The 17,784-nt window shown below is 45.9% G+C and overlaps 1 protein-coding gene across 2 annotated transcripts; it reads left to right on the top strand.

Moving 5' to 3' along the window:
- Nucleotides 1–480: 480 nt before the first annotated feature.
- On the top strand, nt 481–17,202 carry UNC45B (unc-45 myosin chaperone B). Of its 2 annotated transcripts, none has more exons than XM_080984005.1 (20): nt 481–701; nt 1,761–1,922; nt 2,394–2,430; nt 2,709–2,884; nt 3,922–4,011; nt 4,742–4,909; nt 5,950–6,118; nt 6,449–6,619; nt 7,573–7,744; nt 8,677–8,977; nt 9,655–9,749; nt 10,688–10,829; nt 11,195–11,335; nt 12,282–12,409; nt 12,828–12,894; nt 13,141–13,254; nt 13,609–13,724; nt 14,611–14,728; nt 15,285–15,440; nt 16,468–17,202. In XM_080984005.1, exons 2-20 carry the CDS (start codon nt 1,761–1,763, stop codon nt 16,732–16,734), a joined length of 2,790 nt encoding a protein of 929 aa, XP_080840131.1. In that variant the 5' UTR covers nt 481–701; the 3' UTR covers nt 16,735–17,202. The 2 variants fall into 2 exon arrangements, with proteins under 2 accessions (XP_080840131.1, XP_080840130.1); XM_080984004.1 differs by having other exon boundaries at nt 481–734.
- The last annotated feature ends 582 nt before the right edge of the window (nt 17,203–17,784 follow it).

Raw genomic sequence — 17,784 nt, 5'->3', positions numbered from 1 at the left:
ATGTTTTAAAACACAATTATATGGCTGCATGTACAGAATCCATAAAGAATGTCCTGTTTACAATTAATCAGCCCAGTCAATTCTTTTGCTTTTTGGCCAGTGTATCTGGAGTTTTCACCAAGCTATTTCCATTGTTTGGAATTTCTCCAAACCCTTAGAGAAGGAACGTAATTTCTGAATGTAATCTCCACCGGCGGTGGGGTGGGGGCAGTTCTCGAAGGTACTGGAGGCATCCCGCAAGTTGCAGCTGCTCCTGAAACTCTTCTAGGACTCTGGAGTAAAAGCCATTTGTTCCAGAGTTTCAAATGTCTGACACTTCCTTAAATAGAATGGGAAGGAGCAGAGTACATTTCATGGGGTGGGGTGGGGGGAATCCAGGGGGGCTATTTGCATTTCTTTTTCGCTATTTAAAAGGCCCTCCTTCAGTCTTGCCCAAGATTGGTGCACATTTTGGACACACATTTCAGCAAATTGTTCAGACCCGTCCATTGTGCTCAGTTTAAAGCCAATCATTGTTTCAGGAAGTTAGACCTTCACCCCTGAGGTCTTTCGCACTGTGCTACAGTCCTGGATCTGTGACCATTTCATTGAGCTATATATATACACCTATCTATCTGAAGCCCAGGCAGGCATATCAGTCTACTTACAGAAAGAGAGAAGTGCTTGCAGTTCATTGATCAAAGGGAAAACAGCCAATATTGGTGAGTAATCTCAGAGTTTGGAAACTGCAGAAGGTATGGAAATCTGGGTAGTAAGCGGGTAGGAACTGAAATCAAATAGCAGATTGATGCTGGTGGTTGTGTTGAAAATCAACCTTGGGTTTTGTTTTTGTTGGGGATGGAATGTGAGATTGTGTCAGGCGATAGTGACATATCCCAGAGGCATATTGTGGCTGGCCAAATATAGCTGCTTACGGGAGAGTCTGCTGTGGGAAAGGCGATGGAAGAATTTCGGAGCCACCTGAAAAAGGAACAAGCAAATTTTCTTGGCAACAGCTTTCAGAGACTTAAAGCCCACACATACACATAATACACACAAACACACGTACACATATATATTGATTGGTTGGTTGATTAATTAATTGATTGATTGGCTTTTGAGACTGTAGATGTAAAAAGTCAAGCAAAAGAAATATTACAAATCAAGCAAAATAATGATCAAGCAAAATAATCAAGCAAAAGAAAATTTAAAAAACCATACCTGTAATCATCATAACTTTGACTGAGTGATGTACATCAGCCACATGCGATGCCTCAGCTTAGAGGGAAAAGGCAAGGAAGAAGGGGCTCAACAGAAGTATATAAAATTATGCAGTGTGGGGAGAAAGTGGAGGATGGCCCAAATGGTCAAGGGGATGGAATGACTTTCCAGGGAGGAAAGGCTGCAACGTTTGAGATGTTTTAGTTTAGAGAAAAGCTGAGAAAGAAGTGACATGATGGATTACAAAATTATGAAATTATGAAAGTGGATATAGAAATGTTTTTCTCCCTTTCTCACCTCTGCATAGATAGATGATCAGGAGCAGTGGTGTGGGTGGGTGGGTGGGTGGGTGGGTGTGGGTGTGTTTGTGTGTTGGAATTAGCCTATTGCACAAAGGTTAAATTCTCACCTGTTGCTCCTCCCACTTTTGCCTCTGGCTCCGCCCACCCAGGAGTTTGCCCAGAAAGGAATGCACCCTCCTGTTGATGGAGAGGGCCAGGCAGAGAGGTCTCGAGGGCCTATCCCTGTCCTAGACAGATCGTGTTGGTTTCTTTTCCTAGATGGATAACGCTTCGCAGCTGAAAGAGGAGGGAAATAAGTATTTCCAAGGCAATGATTATGAGAATGCTATCAAAAGCTACACCAAAGCCCTCAAGGTCGCCAAAGATAAATCGCTTCAGGCGGTGTTGTTCCGAAACCGGGCAGCTTGTTTCCTGAAAAAGGTAAAGCCAATGAGATTAGATGCCGGATAGCTTAACGTGTAGAGCATGAGACTCTTAATCTCAAGGTCATGGGTTCAAGCCCCACATTGGGCAAAAGATTCCTGCATTGCAGGGGGTTGGAGTTGATGACCATGTGATCCAACTCTACTTGTTCTAGGATTCTTGATAAGGAAATTCCCCATAAAATGGGAATCAATTAGGATAGACATTCAAATCTAATACAATAGAGATATTGTTATGCATCAGTGCAATAGTCCAACTATTGTTGAACTTCAGATGTCAATGGGAAGTCGTTTTATAAAGTCATGAGTGAGTTGTGTAGATACTGATTATCGAACAAGTTGACTTGCTTTTGCAGTAGTCAACCTTGAAAAGGTTGTTGCGGCAGGGGGTGGGGAAGAGAATTTGCCTGAGATCAAAGCCAGCCATCTCAGTCACTGATTCCAGCCATTTTTCTTCCCAAATTCTTAGGAGAACTATGCCCAGGCGGCATCAGACGCATCCAGAGGTAAGTCAAACAATGGCTCTGCCATTTCAGATTAACCTCCACAAACCCAAACCTTTTTAAAAAAGTACACAGATGGGACAGTCCCTGTTCGCATACTTGCAATCTGAATGACATGGCATAAAAGGAAAAAGGGATGAGAAAGAGAAAAAACAAGCGAACCTCAGCAGCCAAAAGGAGCTGGTCTTTCAGCAGAGCCACATGGAGTGGCTACCAAATGCTTCAGCCAGATGGAATAGCTGCTGCAAGGTGACAGCTCTCATTTGCTAATTCCCCACTAGCTATCGACATCAATGCTTCAGATATTAAGGCCTTATACCGACGTAGCCAAGCTCTGGAGAAGCTGGGCAAGCTGGATCAGGCCTTCAAAGATATCCAGAGGTGTGCCACTATTGAGCCCCGGAATAAAAACTTCCAAGAGACCCTCCGTCGTCTAGGAGCCTCTATCCAGGAGAAGGTAAGCACAGAGTAAGGCACACTGGTCAATTGACTGGTCAGAGACTGTCACCCAACTGCCTGTTTTTTGACCATGGTCAGCTAATGTCAAATGTTCCAAGAATGCCACTATATGGATGGCAGCTAACTTTTTTAAGAAGAAGAAAAAGTCATGTGGAGTGTCATTTGCAATCTTGTGCAGATACAAGAAGAGAACAGCTTCATTCTTTTTCCACCTTGAGTTTTTGATGCTGCTCGTCAGTGAAAACTGTGACCACATTCACACCATACATATAAAGCACCATAATAGCACTTTGCACAGTCACGGCCTCCCCCAAAGAATTCTGGGAACAGTAGTTTGTTAAGGGGTGCTAGAGAGTTGTTATTCCTCTCCCAGAGCTATAACTCCCAGAGTGCTTTAAGAGTCAATCCTGCTTCATGGGTAACTCTGGGAACTGTAGCTCTGGGAGGGGAACAGGCAGTCTGTTAACAGCTCTCAGCACCCTTAATGAACTACATTTCCCATGTTGCTTTGGGGGAAGCCATGTCTGTTTAAAGTAGAATGATGCCACATTAACTATATAGTTCAGATGGGGCTTCAGTTCAGTTCTGCAGAATCAAGTTGCTCACTTAGAGCTCTCCATGGTCCTGAATTCCTGATCTGCCATATTTTGTGGGTGCTGAAGTGTCCTCTCCCACAGCTACAATTTCCAGAGTTCCCTGTAAAGAGGGATAGATTGTTAACTTCTCTGGGAACTATAGGACTGGGAGGGGGACTAGGGAGGTTTCCTAGCAACTCACAGCACCCTTAACATACTACAGTTCCCAGGATACTTTGGGGGAGAAGCCATGACTCCCCCAAGTGGTATCATAGCATTTTCAATGAATGGTGTGAATATGGCCTGTGACAGTGGATATGGGGGTATGGCTAGGGAGGGTGGGGAGTCCCAAGGGCCAAAGAAAGAAGGCCAGAGGGCCACATTTCACCCTTGGGCCTGAGGTTGCTCACTACTTGTTCTAGTCTAACTCATATCTTGTTTCCCAACTGACCTGGTGTAGCTGCGTGTCCAGTTCTCTACCGATGCCAGGGTCCAGCAAATGTTTGAGATCCTGCTAGATGAGAAGAGTGAGAAAGAGAAGCGAGAGAAGGTGAGGATTGATTGATTGATTGATTGATTGATTGATTAACAACCCAAAAGTGTGGCAGCAGGGTATTGCATCGTACCATATAAAAAGCAAACAAACAGTAGACAACAAGAGAAAGAAATGGTGACACGCCAATATAAAAAGCAAGACATCCATACTTCCCAAGCGGGCATGAATGATGAATGTTGAGCATCTATGTCTAAAGCAAAGGAAATAAAAATCCCACCAGTGTTCCGGATCCTCCACACCCTGGAAACATGCAGCTTATGTGTGACTTCCCCGCCTCCTTGCAATAGCCAAAGTCCATAAATTCCTTTATAATAAATAAGATTTCTGTCCTGGCTTCCAGTTATTGAAGAACAAGAACTCAGAAGAGGATTCTTCCCAAAGGCTTTCATGCTTAAATCAGTGTGATACATATGCAGAAACACTGGTCAAACCTATTATTTATTTCATAAAATTTATACACTGCTTCATTGCAAAAAAGAAAGAAAGAAAGAAGAAGCCCTCAAAGCAGTTTTTTAAAAAGATAAAACAATAAAATTATCAATAGGAAGAATTAGCAACGATAATTTAAGATCTTCAAAAAGTTAAATTAACGATAAACTAAAAGCAGCTTAAACCCGCATCAATTTTCTAAATATCTGGGTAGATTTGCCTAAACAAATATATATATATTGGAGTTTATCTAGCCATTCAATTATATCAATTGCCATTTCTTTTTAAAAACCAGGCTGCAAACAATCTCATTGTCCTCGGCCGGGAAGAAGCGGGTGCAGAGAGGATATTCCAGAACAATGGCCTGAACCTGCTACTGAGACTGATAGACACAAAAAACCCAGAGCTAGTCCTTGCAGCGATAAGGACCCTTTCAGGAATGTGCACAGACCATAAGGCAAGGGTAAGTGTTATCTGAGGTTGCCTGGTTCACAGATCACCCTCTGCTCTACACCCTCCCCCCTGGTCCCAGACCCACTGGTGACCAAATCTTAACTTTACTTTATGTTGTTTGTATCATGCCTTTTTCTCAGCACAGGCATAAATTAAGGCAGATACAACTAAAGTACACAATACATATATGCGTGTGTGTGTATAGTTTTAAGCAATTAAATAAGTAACCATATTAAAACAGCATAGAGAACACTTAAAAACATTTAAAAGGACAAATAGAAAAGTACAACACTCAGAAGACACTACCAGAACATTCAGTGAGTGGCCAATGCGCTGTTGGAAGGGGGGGGGGAATCATAGAGGGGTCCAGGCAAGCCTCCCATGGAAGGGAGCTCCACAATCTGGGAGCAGCCACAGGAAAGGCCCTCCTTCCCCACCCTCCCAAGGGACATGGGTGGCGCTGTGGTCTAAACCACTGAGCCTCTTGGGCTTGCCGATCAGAAGGTTGATGGTTCGAATTCCCGCAACGGGGTGAGCTCCCATTGTTCTGTCCCGGCACTTGCCAACCCAGCAGTTTGAAAGCACACCAGTGCAAGTAGATAAATAGGTACTGCGTGGCGGGAAGGTAAGCAGCATTTCCCTGTGCTCTGGTTTCTGTCATGGTGTTCCGCTGCACCAGAAGTGGTTTAGTCATGCTGGCCACATGACCTGGAAAGCTGTCTATGGACAAACGCCGGCTCCCTCAGCCTGAAAGCGAGATGAGCACTGCAACTCCGTAGTCGCCGTTGACTGGACTTAACTGTCCAGAGGTCCTTTACCTTTACCCTTCTCCACTCTCCCACAGGATGGACCAGCGGTCTGTCTTGATGCAAGGCATCTTCCTGAGGCCCCGTGTTCCTGTGAATTTCTCCAGTCCTCTTTTTAAGCCACCCAAGTTAGTGGCTGCCACTACCTCCTGCGGGAACAAGTTTCATTGTTTTAGCGCTGCATCAGCATGAGAAAACACGGGCAGGTAAATCAGACAAAATCAATCTCTCTTTCGCTGGACAGGCAACAGCCATCCTTCACATGCTGGGAATTGACAATATCTGCCTGTGGATGTCCACCAACCATGAAGAGATCTCGCTGGCCGTCTCCAACCTCCTGCAGGCCATCATTGACTCGCTAACTGGGGAAGGCAAGAAGGAAGAACATGGAAAAGTGGATGCCTTAGTGCTGGGTAATTATTGGCAACTTTGCTAACAGGTGCATTGATAAGTGCTGATCTGAGCGTTAAAGATTTTGGCGGGAAACCATGCTCTGAGTTCGAGTTCTTCATCCATCTGGAGGGCATCAGGAAGGCTGATATGAATGAAAGTTAGTCCCTGTGCATATTATTTATTTACAAAAATATTTATGTCATTCAAATAATCAAAGAGGTTTACAGCCCTGAGGTTACCAACAAATGGACTACAGTGGCCAGGCTGTCCCTGTTCAGAAATGGATGGATATTAACAGCTACACCAATCACTTTGACCTTGCTTTGCCCAACTTTCTTTTTTTTGCACAGACACAAAGAAGGACCTGAAGGCAGTCACAATGCGCCTCCTGGACATGCTCCCCAATAAAAAGGTGTCTGGACAAGGCCGAGACCGTGCTCTCAATTTGCTCAATAAGAACATACCAAGGAAGGACCTGAGAATCCATGACAACAGCAGGACCCTGTTTGTCATTGACAACGGTAAGCCCAGCACCAATATCCTCTTTTCCTGCTGGTCCAGATCTGACAACAGGTAGAGAGAGGCAGTGTAGCACAATAGTTAGAGTGTTGGACTATGACCTGGGAGACCAGGGTTTGAATCTCCACTCAACCAGGAAGCTCCCTGGGGACCCTAGGGCCGGTCACTCACTGTCTCTCACTCACTATCCCACAGAGTTGTTGTGGGGATTAAATAAGAAGAAGGAGAACCACAGACACCACCTTGAGCTCCTTGGAAGAAAGGAGGCCTTGGCCCAATATACCTGAAGGGGTGTCTCCACCCCCATTGTTCAGCCCAGACACTGAGGTCCAGCGCCGAGGGACTTCTGGCAGTTCCCTCACTGTGAGAAGTGAGGTTACAGGGAACCTGGCAGAGGGCCTTCTCGGTAGTGGCGCCCACACTGTGGAATGCCCTCCAGCCAGATGTCAAGGAAATAAACAACCCTCTGACTTTTAGAAGACACCTGAAGGCAGCCCTGTTTGGGGAAGTTTTTAGTGTTTGATGTTTTATTGTGTTTTTAATATTCTGTTGGGAGCTGCCCAGAGTGGCTGGGGAAACCCTGCCAGATGGGCGGGGTATAAATAATAAATTGTTGTTTTTGTTGTTTAGAACTAGAAGCCACAGAGCTATATCTGATTCCCATAAGGGGACTCTCTTAGATGCCAACTCCAGAGGAAGATACGAAGCTGCCTTATAGAGAGCCAGACCATTGCTCCCTCTAGCCCAGTGTTGTCTACACAGGCTGGCAGAAGCTCCTCAGGGGTTCAGGCAGGGGAATTCTCAGCTCTACTTGGAGATGTTATTGCGGATAGAACCTAGGGCCTTCTGTATGTGGAGCACGTGCTCAATTGCTGAGCCCTGTCCAAGGTTGCATCTCTGCATTTGCGTCTAAACTGACCCTGTGTTCTCTCCCCGCCCCCTGCTCTGCTCCCAGGTCTCAAGAAGATCCTGAAAGTTGCTGGCCAGATCCCTGACATGCCAAACTGCCTCCCTTTGACCGAGAACACCCAGCTGACAGCTTCAGTGCTCCTGAACAAGCTGTATGACGATTTACGGTGTGATCCAGAGAGGGATAACTTCAGGCTGCTCTGTGAAGAGTACATCCAGTGAGTAAGGGGGCTGTGTGTCCTGCTTTACAAATGACAGGACTTCTCTACTTGAAGGCATTTGAAGAGCTGCCCATTTCAAGTCTGGTTTAAAGATAACTCCAAGAAGGGAGGGCAGTTCAGCTGGGGAGGAGGGAGGCTTGAAGTCGACCAACCACAGTGAGCACCTACACAGACCCACCTGGTCACAGGAAGAATGTAAGAACATAAGAAGGGCCTGCTGGATCAGGCCAATGGCCCATCTAGTCCAGCATCTTGTTCTCAGAGTGGCCAACGAAAGGGAAACCCACAAGCAGGACCTGAGAATAAGATCACTCTTTCCTCCTGTAGTCTCCAGGGACTGGTATTCAGAAACATTGCTGCCTCCAACTGTGGGGGCAGAGCATAGCCATTGTGGCTAATAGCCATTGATGGCCCTCTCCTCCACAAGTTTGCCCAATCCCCTTTTAAAACCATCCAGGTTGGTGTCCATTCTTGTCTCCTGTGGCAGGGAGTTCCATAGTTTAACTATGCACTGTGTGGAGAAGTCATTCATTTTACCTGTCCCCCAAAATCCCAACATTCAGCTTCATTGGATGACTGTGAGGTCTACCATTAAGAGAGGGAGAATAACTTCTCCATGCCACATGCCATTTTATAGTCTCCCTCCACCAGGGTGAGATGCAGGGCTTTTTTCAGCCAGAGCTCAGCTCCAGCCCCTCTCAGGCAGGTGGGTGCCCTTGCCATTCTAAGAGAACAAGGGAAGTGTTCGTGGTGAGCTCTGGCACCTCTTTTTCTAGAAAAAAATAGTACTGGTGAAATGGATTGTATTTCTAATTAAATCATGGGTGGATATCCTGAGTTTCCCCAAACCCCAATGGGCCATTTTGATGGGTAGATAAGGACACCATGCCGTCTACTTCCTTCCTTCCTCTGCTCTTCCATGTTTCTAGGAGCAAAATTGACCCCCAGGACATGGATAAGACTCTGCACGCCATCCAGACGGTGTCTGGGGTCCTGCAGGGGCCTTTTGATTTGGGGAACAAACTGCTGGGCATGAAAGGGGTCATGGAGATGATGGTGGCTCTCTGTGGCTCCGAGCGAGAGATCGATCAGCTGGTGGCCGTGGAAGCCCTGATCCACGCTTCGACCAAGTTGAGCCGGGCCACCTTCATCATCACCAATGGGATCAGCCTGCTGAAGGAAATCTACAAGAAGACCCAGAATGAGAAGATCAAGATCAGAGCTCTGGTGGTCAGTTCTCCTGGCTCAGGGGTGGATGGGGAACTGTGGGGAACCCTGCTCCCCATAGTCACTGGGGCAACCTTACCTCCCCTGCAAACACGTGAGATGGTTGATTATCCTCAATGCAGGAAGGCTTTTCCTATGGCAAGGTTTAATGTTCTCCCTTCTAATGTTATTAGATGACAGATACAACAAAAGCCCAATGAACGGCAGTTGCTGCCCTTGTAGCAATACTGAGGTGAAGTCCATCATGCATATCCTTCCCTGATGCAGTTTCAATCAAGGGACTAGGAAAGACTTAATACACCCCATTATGCAGCCCCTCCCTGGCCTCTCTTATGATCACTTTGCTATTGGTTCCCATAAACCAATCACAGAGCAAATGGCAACATTTTTTAATATGGCCTTCGTAGAATTGTAGAGCTGGAAGGGACCATGAGAGTCATCTGGTCCAACTTCCTGCAATGTAGAAATCCTTTTGCCCAACATAGGGCTCAAACCCACGATCCTAAGATTAAGATTCTCATGCTCTACCAACTGAACTATCCTAGTACCACTTGTGAGTTAGACCACATGATTTCTGTCTGTTTATGTTGCAAACCACCCTGTGATCTTTGGATGATCTTTGGTGTGGCTGTGCCAGTGCAATACTGAGCCCACCAATACCTCCTTGATTTTCTTCCCAGGGCCTTTGCAAGCTGGGCTCCGCCGGGGGCACAGACTATGGCCTGCGACAGTTTGCCGAAGGGTCAACAGAGAAGCTGGCTAGGCAGTGCCGGAAGTAAGTGGCAGAAGACCGACTTTGGGGACGAGGGGTGGAGGAGTTGGGAGAGCAGATTCCACAACAGATGCTGCCTCTCTCGGTCTCTAAAGTTTGCATGCCAGCCTAATTGCTAGCTCCTCCCAGTCACTTTCTGGAAGCATATTCTTCAAACATCCCAGCAAGACGCTTAGGTCCATGTGGCGTTTAATATCCTAGCATTTCTGTAACAAAATCACGTCTTCCATTCTCTGGTAACTTCCAGATTGGATTGCTGCAGTGCGTTCCACATGGGGCTGCCCTTGAAGATTATTCGGAAACTTCACTCGGTCCAAAATACAGCTGCCAGATTACTGGCTGGGGTTCCATTTAAATCTAATATAAACCCTGTTTTGAAACAGTTGCAATGGTATTGTTGTTTAAAGTCCTAAATGACTAAGGCCCCAGATATCTGAAAGACCGCATTCTTTCCTACAGACCCTCTCAGGTGCTGAGATCAGCAAAGTAGGCCCTCTTGGTAGTTCCTCCACCCTTAGAGAGCTGTGGGGGCTGGCCTGGGAGAGAGCCTTCTCTGTGGTGGCCCCTAAGCTATGGAACTCCCTCCTCACAGAGATGCATTTGGCACCTTCATTGCACAGCTTCTGGAGAATGCTGAATGTGCACCTCTTTACCCTGGCCTTTGGCACTGAGGTGTATGGTTTTAGGACCCACCTTATTTTAATGATCGCAGGTTGTTTTAAATTGTTTTTAATATTGTATTTTAATGCTGTAACCCGCCCTAGGATGAAAGAGAGAGAGAGAGAGAGGAGAGAGAGAGAGAATGACAACAATAATACTGTTTTGCAAATAATCTGGATATTTAAAGAGTCCAAGGACATCAGCTTAAAATCTGTTCTTCTCCAATATCTTGCCCAACATTTGCCTTACTGAGCCTCATCTTCCTTGCCTCGTTCCTTCAGATGGCTGTGCAACCCCGCCATTGACACCCGCACAAGGAAGTGGGCTATAGAAGGTCTTGCTTACTTGACCCTGGATGCCGACGTGAAGGATGACTTTGTGGAGGATGAGCCAGCCATGCAAGCCATGTTTGAATTAGCCAAGGTAGGCTGTATCACACATGCACTTGCGTGAATGCCACATACATGCAGATTGTTGTGGCCCTAATTGCCCACTGCTGTAGTTTTTCACCATTATTTTCACAAAATAATGTCCCAGGTGGCTCAACTGAACAAATATAAATCATAAGCATAATGGAAATAGACATAATCACAATTCTTTGATATGCAGAACTGGCACTGTTAATAGGTGCCACATAAACCCTTTCCACATTTGTAAAAACTCAATCTTTTAGATATGCAACCCTTGGACTGGACAAAGGTCTCCCTTGCTTTCAAAGTCTCTCTCACTTTAAATACCTGATTTTATCTTCTTCTTTTTAAAAAAAACTTTGATTTTACGTTTTACAGACAAGCGACAAAACCATTTTGTACTCAGTGGCCACCGTCTTGGTGAACTGCACCAACAGCTACGATGTCAAGGAAATTATCCCGGAACTCGTGCAACTGGCCAAGTTTTCCAAGCAGCATGTTCCTGAGGAACACCCAAAGGTAGCCGGCCGGTCATCCTTGCAAACACCAAATGCTATTAATAACTAGCAGGAAAGAACTCTGCCCTAGCAATGGGAGAGAATTTTTATTTGGTTTGCACTGGAAAAGCAAACCTACCTATTTTGCACTTTACGAAACAGTACCAGAACCGAAGCAAAGCCGTGCTCCAAAATTCACACCACCTTTTCCCATTGCACTTCTCCAATAAAGTATTATTTACGAAAAGACAGTTAGCATATAAAACAGCTGAAAGCACAAAAACATTAAAAACCTATTAGTGAAAATAACATACAAAATGAATGTATGTAATTTCATTCTTTTTTACCCCATTATAAACATCTGGCTAATGTGTTCTCTGTGCTTCTTACCTGGGTTCTTTAATGCTGTTCATTGGCCATAACAATAAATATTGAACCTGGTTGGGAAAAGTGTTATATTAGGGGGAAAGCTTTGCAAAAATGTGTGCATCATGGATATGTATATTAGGCAAAAGTGTAGACAAATGTGTATATCCAGGAGAAACTCGCATTAAAATCCTGATTAATTTTCATGAGGGCTTGTTAAAAAATAATAATATTACAACCTGCTGTAGAAATATAAGGAACTGAAGAGTGGGAAAACGGGAAACTGAAATATATTTATTTATTACATTTATATACCACCTTTTCCACCAAGGCACTCAGCGAAGTGTACGTGGTTTTCCTCCTCACTATTTTATCCTCACAAAAACCCTGTGAGGTAGGTTGGGCTGAGAGACGACTTGCCTTTAAGGTCATACCCAGTGTGAGTGAGGATTTGAACCGTGGTTCTCCCAAGGCCCTAGTCCAACACACTAACCACTATACCCCACCAGAAATTGACAGATCCACCCATCCCTACTCCTCCACAGAGTGGCAGGGACCAAGATTAAAGTTGGGCTTCACCACAACTCCTTACTTTCCCACAGGACAAGAAGGATTTTGTCTCAAAGCGGGTCAAACGGTTGGTCGCTGCCGGAGTCACCTCCTCCCTGGTCTGCATGGTGAAAGCGGACAGCGCCATTTTGACCGATCAGACCAAAGAGCTCTTAGCCAGGTAAGCTGCCTCGCTTCTGCCTTTTCAGAATTCTCAGGCGATAGCAGGATGCAACAGGAAAGTCATTTTAGGAAAGCCTGAAATGCCAGTGCAGGATACAAGGGTGAGCAGTGTACCCTCACAGACTCTAGATTCCAGAGAAGCGTCCAACAAAGTCTTGTGCCTGTTTCTGCCCTGAATGATGTTCACATGCTGAATCGGTACTTCAGGGTGAAAGCTGAAGATGTTCCTGTTAATAGCGAGGGTTGGAGGGGGGTGCCATTCATTATATGGCCAAAATGGCACCACCCAGGAATCCCCAGGAATGTTTCAGACAAACAATCAGCCCCTGCCAGCACAGAGACAGACCATTGCTTTTGGGACGTAATCAACAACAACAGGGGACACTTATCCCAAACGTATGTTTCTCTTCCAACAGAGTTTTTCTTGCTTTGTGTGAAGATGCCAAGGACCGTGGTACCATCGTTGCTCAAGGGGGTGGAAAGGTAATTCTTTCAGCTTCCTATTTCAGATGCTCCTATTTAGGAATACTTTGTGCAATTAATCTGGGGATGTGTGTGTGTGTGTGTGTGTGTGTGTGTGTGTGTGTGTGTGTTGTTACTGTTGTTGAGGCTTTTTTTTTTTTTTTTTTGGCATAATGTGCAAATAAGAATTTAGGGTAGAATGCTCAGCCAACAGGGACATTCAACTGTGAGCCTACCTGGTGTCATCACCTAATTTGTTGTTCTTAGGCCCTGATCCCATTGGCTTTGGAAGGCACAGAAGTTGGCAAAATCAAAGCGTCACACGCCCTGGCCAAGATCGCAGCCATCTCCAATCCAGACATTGCGTTCCCTGGGGAGAGGGTGAGTCAATCCATGGCATATTTGGAACATGGTTATGTTTGTGTGAACAGAGCAGAGACCAGCAACTGGAGAGCACCAGGAGCACATTTATTACTTTAAAACAAGGAAGGGGCAATTTTTATCAGCCCAAAAGCAACATTCCCTTTCTGGACAACCTTCTAGGGTCCGAATGCCAGTGGTGGTTGGGGGCTGGAGGCAAAAGTGAGCAGAGCAAGGACTGCACATTTTCCCTTTGTACAGGAGGCCTTTTGTTCAGAAAGGCGTCTGCTCTGTTGTTGGGTGTGGCAGGGTCTGAATGGCCACAGGGCTCCAGGGTGCCCCAGGGTGACATCCATTTGCCTGCCTCTCCCACAGGTGTATGAAGTTGTACGTCCTCTGGTCAGTTTGCTGAACACTGAGCGGGATGGGCTACAGAACTACGAGGCTCTTCTGGGTCTCACCAACTTTTCAGGGAGGAGCGACAAGCTCAGGTGATTTACAGCAGCCATTTTGTTCCCCTGGGGGATTCATGGCCTCCTGCTCTTGGTAGACAGCCTGATGTGGCCAAGATAGGGATCTATGTTTCTCATGTAAGAAAGGACTTATTCACACCATGCATTGTTAAACTATGAAACTCACTCCCACGGGAGGCATGCCCATCAATGGCCCCAGAAAAAACGGGACATCCCATTTTTTCTTATGAGACGACAGCAGCCAAAATGCTCATTGCAATCTCACGCTGCACTTTTGGGGGGCATGGTGCCCCAAACACACTATTTTAGCACTGTGCCCCCCCGCACGCTTTTTAGGGGGCTGCAATCTCGCACAGGTCACATGACTCGTGTGGGAGTTTGGCTCTGCAAGATGGCGCCTTGGTTTTGGGCCTCTTCATATTGGAAGGTATGAGGAGTCATGTGGGCAGAAGCGATGTTGCAGGTCAGCTGGAATCAAATGTCACAAAGAAGCCAATGGGATTCCTCCTGGTGCTTCATAAGCTGCAGACCACAACCAGGCCTGAGAGCGGCCTGCCTGTTAGGTGGAGACCAGGGATGCTAACTTGAATAAGATATTGTGGGGGCCAGGTAAGTCCTGCCCCGCAGAACTGATCACATGATGCATTGCACACACACCACTTGAATGGGAATGCCCATCAACTTTGTGGGGGCCCAGCCCCCTCAAATACTTTATTGTGGGGGCCGTAACCCCCATTGCCCCTCGGAGTTGGCTCCTAAATTGGAGACCAAATTTCACTCAGACTCCCTGCCCCAAGGTTGCCTGCAGGATTCCACCCTGAGGGGTGCAGAATTTTACTACATCTTGCAATTCACATGCTAGTGTGTGCTCTGCAATTTCACACGCACACGTTGCTTCTTTCAGACAAAAGATCATCAAAGAGAAAGCCCTGCCTGACATTGAGAACTACATGTTTGAAAACCACGATCAGCTTCGGCAGGCGGCCACAGAGTGCATGTGCAACCTCGTGGTGAACAAAGAGGTAAAATAGCCCTTGTTATTCAACGGAGGGCAAGCTGTAGCCCGATTTGGCCTGCCATGGGTTCCAATTTGGCCCACAAGGCTATAGGTCCCCCAATACTGTCCCTTTTTGTTGTGGTTAAAAGGTAAAGGTAAAGGGACCCCGGACCATTAGGTCCAGTCGTGACCGACTCTGGGGTTGTGGCGCTCATCTCGTTTTACTGGCCGAGGGAGCCGGCATACAGCTTCCGGGTCATGTGGCCAGCATGAGTAAGCCGCTTCTGGCGAACCAGAGCAGCGCACAGAAACGCCATTTACCTTCCCGCCGGAGCGGTACCTATTTATCTACTTGCACTTTGACGTGCTTTCAAACTGCTAGGTTGGCAGGAGCAGGGACCGAGCAACGGGAGCTCACCCCGTTGCGGGGATTCGAACCACCGACCTTCTGATCGGCAAGTCCTAGGCTGTGTGGTTTAACCCACAGCGTCACCCGCATCCCTTTTTTGTGGTGGTGGTGGTTAGGGGATGAATTAATCCAGATCTCTCTCATTTCCCCCCACCTCTGCCCCCTGCACCAGGTTCAAGAGAGATTCATAGCAGATGGGAATGACCGACTGAAACTGCTCGTCTTGCTGTGTGGTGAGGATGACGACAAAGTCCAGAACGCCGCAGCAGGAGCCCTAGCTATGCTCATGGCTGCCCACAAGAGACTCTGCCATAAGCTGACCGAAGTGGTAAGGGTCTCATTGCCCTTGAGCATAAAGTGTGTGTTGAAAGTTGCATCTGTATGAGGAAAGTTTGCAGTGCTGGGTACTTTGTAATATAGAGAAGAGGCGAGTAAGAGGTAACATGATATAAGTTTATAAAACAATTCATGGCATGGAGAAATTAGATAGAGAAATTTTTTTCTCCCTCTCTTATAACACTAGAACTCATGTGCTACCAATGAAGCTGATTATGGGAAGATTCAGGACAGAGAAAAGAAAGTTTGTCATGCATTGGAGAAACTATGGAACTCCCTCCTGCAGGAGGCAGTGATGGCCACCAACTTGGATGGCTTTAAAAGAGGACTGGACAAATTCATGGAGGAGAGGGCTATCGATGGCTCAGCTCTGTCGCAACAGTCAGAGGCACCAATGCTTCAGAATGCCAGTTGCTGGAAACTGCAAGAGAACAGGATGCTCAACTAGATGGGCCACTGGCCTGATCCAGCAGGCTCTTGGTTTTATATGATGGCTAAAATAGAATCTTGAGGTTGTTTGGAGCTTCTGTGCCTTTAATTGAAGCTTCCTCTTGGTAGCTTCTATCTCTAATTCTGTCCCCTTCAGTGTCTATAAATTGTTGCTTCATTAACAGTTGATGTTCACCACTGCTGGGGTTCTGAGGAGCTTTCCTCAGCAGTTTTCTCATTTTCTTTTCTTCCTTTTCTATTCTGTGATTTTTTAAAAATAATAATAATATGAAGAAATTAGTAACGAAAACCCTCTTGTCGTGCCGGAAATGCCTGAGCTAATTCAGAAATAATTCACCACTAATTTAGCCCTGAAAAGGAAGCAATTAGAGAAAAAAACTTGGTGCCTCATAACAACTCTCAGCAGCCTTAACAAACTACAATACCCAAGATACTTGGGAGGAAGTCATGCTTGTTAAAGTGGTGTAAGGGTCTTTTACTTGTATGGTGAGGACTAGCACCTTGAACAGTTCTGTGCAGTTACACATTTCAAAGATGTGCAAGTAACCTAGCAAATCTTATTCCTGCAGACAACCCAGTGGCTGGAGATTCTGCAGAGGCTCTGCCTCCACGACAAGCTCAACGTACAGCACCGTGGGCTCGTGATTGTTTACAACTTAATCCAGGCAGACCAAGAGCTGGCTAAGAAACTAGTGGAAAGTGAGATGCTGGAAATCCTGACCATTGTTGGGAAGCAGGCTGATGACCCCCAGAGGCAGCATGTCCTAAAGGTGGCTCGGGAATGCCTTGTGAAGTTCATGGACTATGGAATGATCAAACCTATGTCTCCATCATAAGGGCAGAGGAAATCTAAGATCTAAAAAGAATGAGGACTAGAGGAGTGGCATGGAAGTGATTCGACATGTAAAGAACTTACATTGGAAAACTGAAGCATTATTTCCAAAGCTCTGACACAATGCAAATGTTTTTGCCCACAGAAATAGCCCTCAGATTTGTTTCTTCAAGGGGAATCACAATTTGTTTCTGGCTAGCAAGCCTCCTTTCCAAAGCAACTTCCTGTTAAAGATTTGGAGCGTCAGAAAACAACCTGCAATGTTTGAAATAACAAAAAAACAACAACACCCTTTTCTTTTAGAGGTTCCTGATGTAGTTTTTATAATTATATTATGCTCACTGTCTTTTGAACAATTTGACTTGTTGGAAACTCTAACAACTTTTAACATAGACTCCTTGCTAGAGAAATTCATGTGATGGTTCTTGTTATAATGTGGTGATTCACTAATAAAATGGTTGGTGCAGAAAAATTGCACATTGTGCAGCTTCCTTAAAATGACAAATAGCATAATAGTGAATGGTTTGGGTAATATTGTGACATGCCACCCCAATCTCCAAATTGTTAAGAGTTTCCAGGCCCTTACTCACCTTTTTGTGTCCTTGGAATACCGTATTGGCCCAAATAAAATTCAAGGCTTATTTGCAGGTGTGGCCTGCCTCCTGGCACTACCACTCTGAACGGGGAACAGGAGCGGCTGGTGCCAGCTTGGGGAGGTAGTGCCAGGAGTGCCAGGAAGCAGTAGTACCGGGAGGCAAGCGCGCAGTGTTTGGTTCCGAATATAAGCTGTGGATACACAGTAAACATTTCACGGGGCTTCTTTTAAAAGACTCACCCTGTATATGTGTGTGTAAATAAACCATCTATCATAAAGACACCATAGTCTCTGCTGTACCTTGTTTTGAAGGAAACACGAACCCTGGGTACCCCTGGAATCTCTCATCACTCAAGAGATTAGGGTGGCATGCAACAGTATGGTTGTTACAAACCACTGGGGGGTGGTAAACAGCAGTACAGGCAACAACCATTTTAGGCACGTCCAATTGATGTGGTG

The sequence above is a fragment of the Podarcis pityusensis genome, assembly GCF_964106645.2.
Source record: "Podarcis pityusensis genome assembly, chromosome: 15".
NCBI classification, from domain to species: Eukaryota; Metazoa; Chordata; class Lepidosauria; order Squamata; family Lacertidae; genus Podarcis; species Podarcis pityusensis.
The sequence above is the reverse complement of the archived record's forward strand: the minus strand, read 5'-3'. Positions and strand labels throughout refer to the sequence as shown.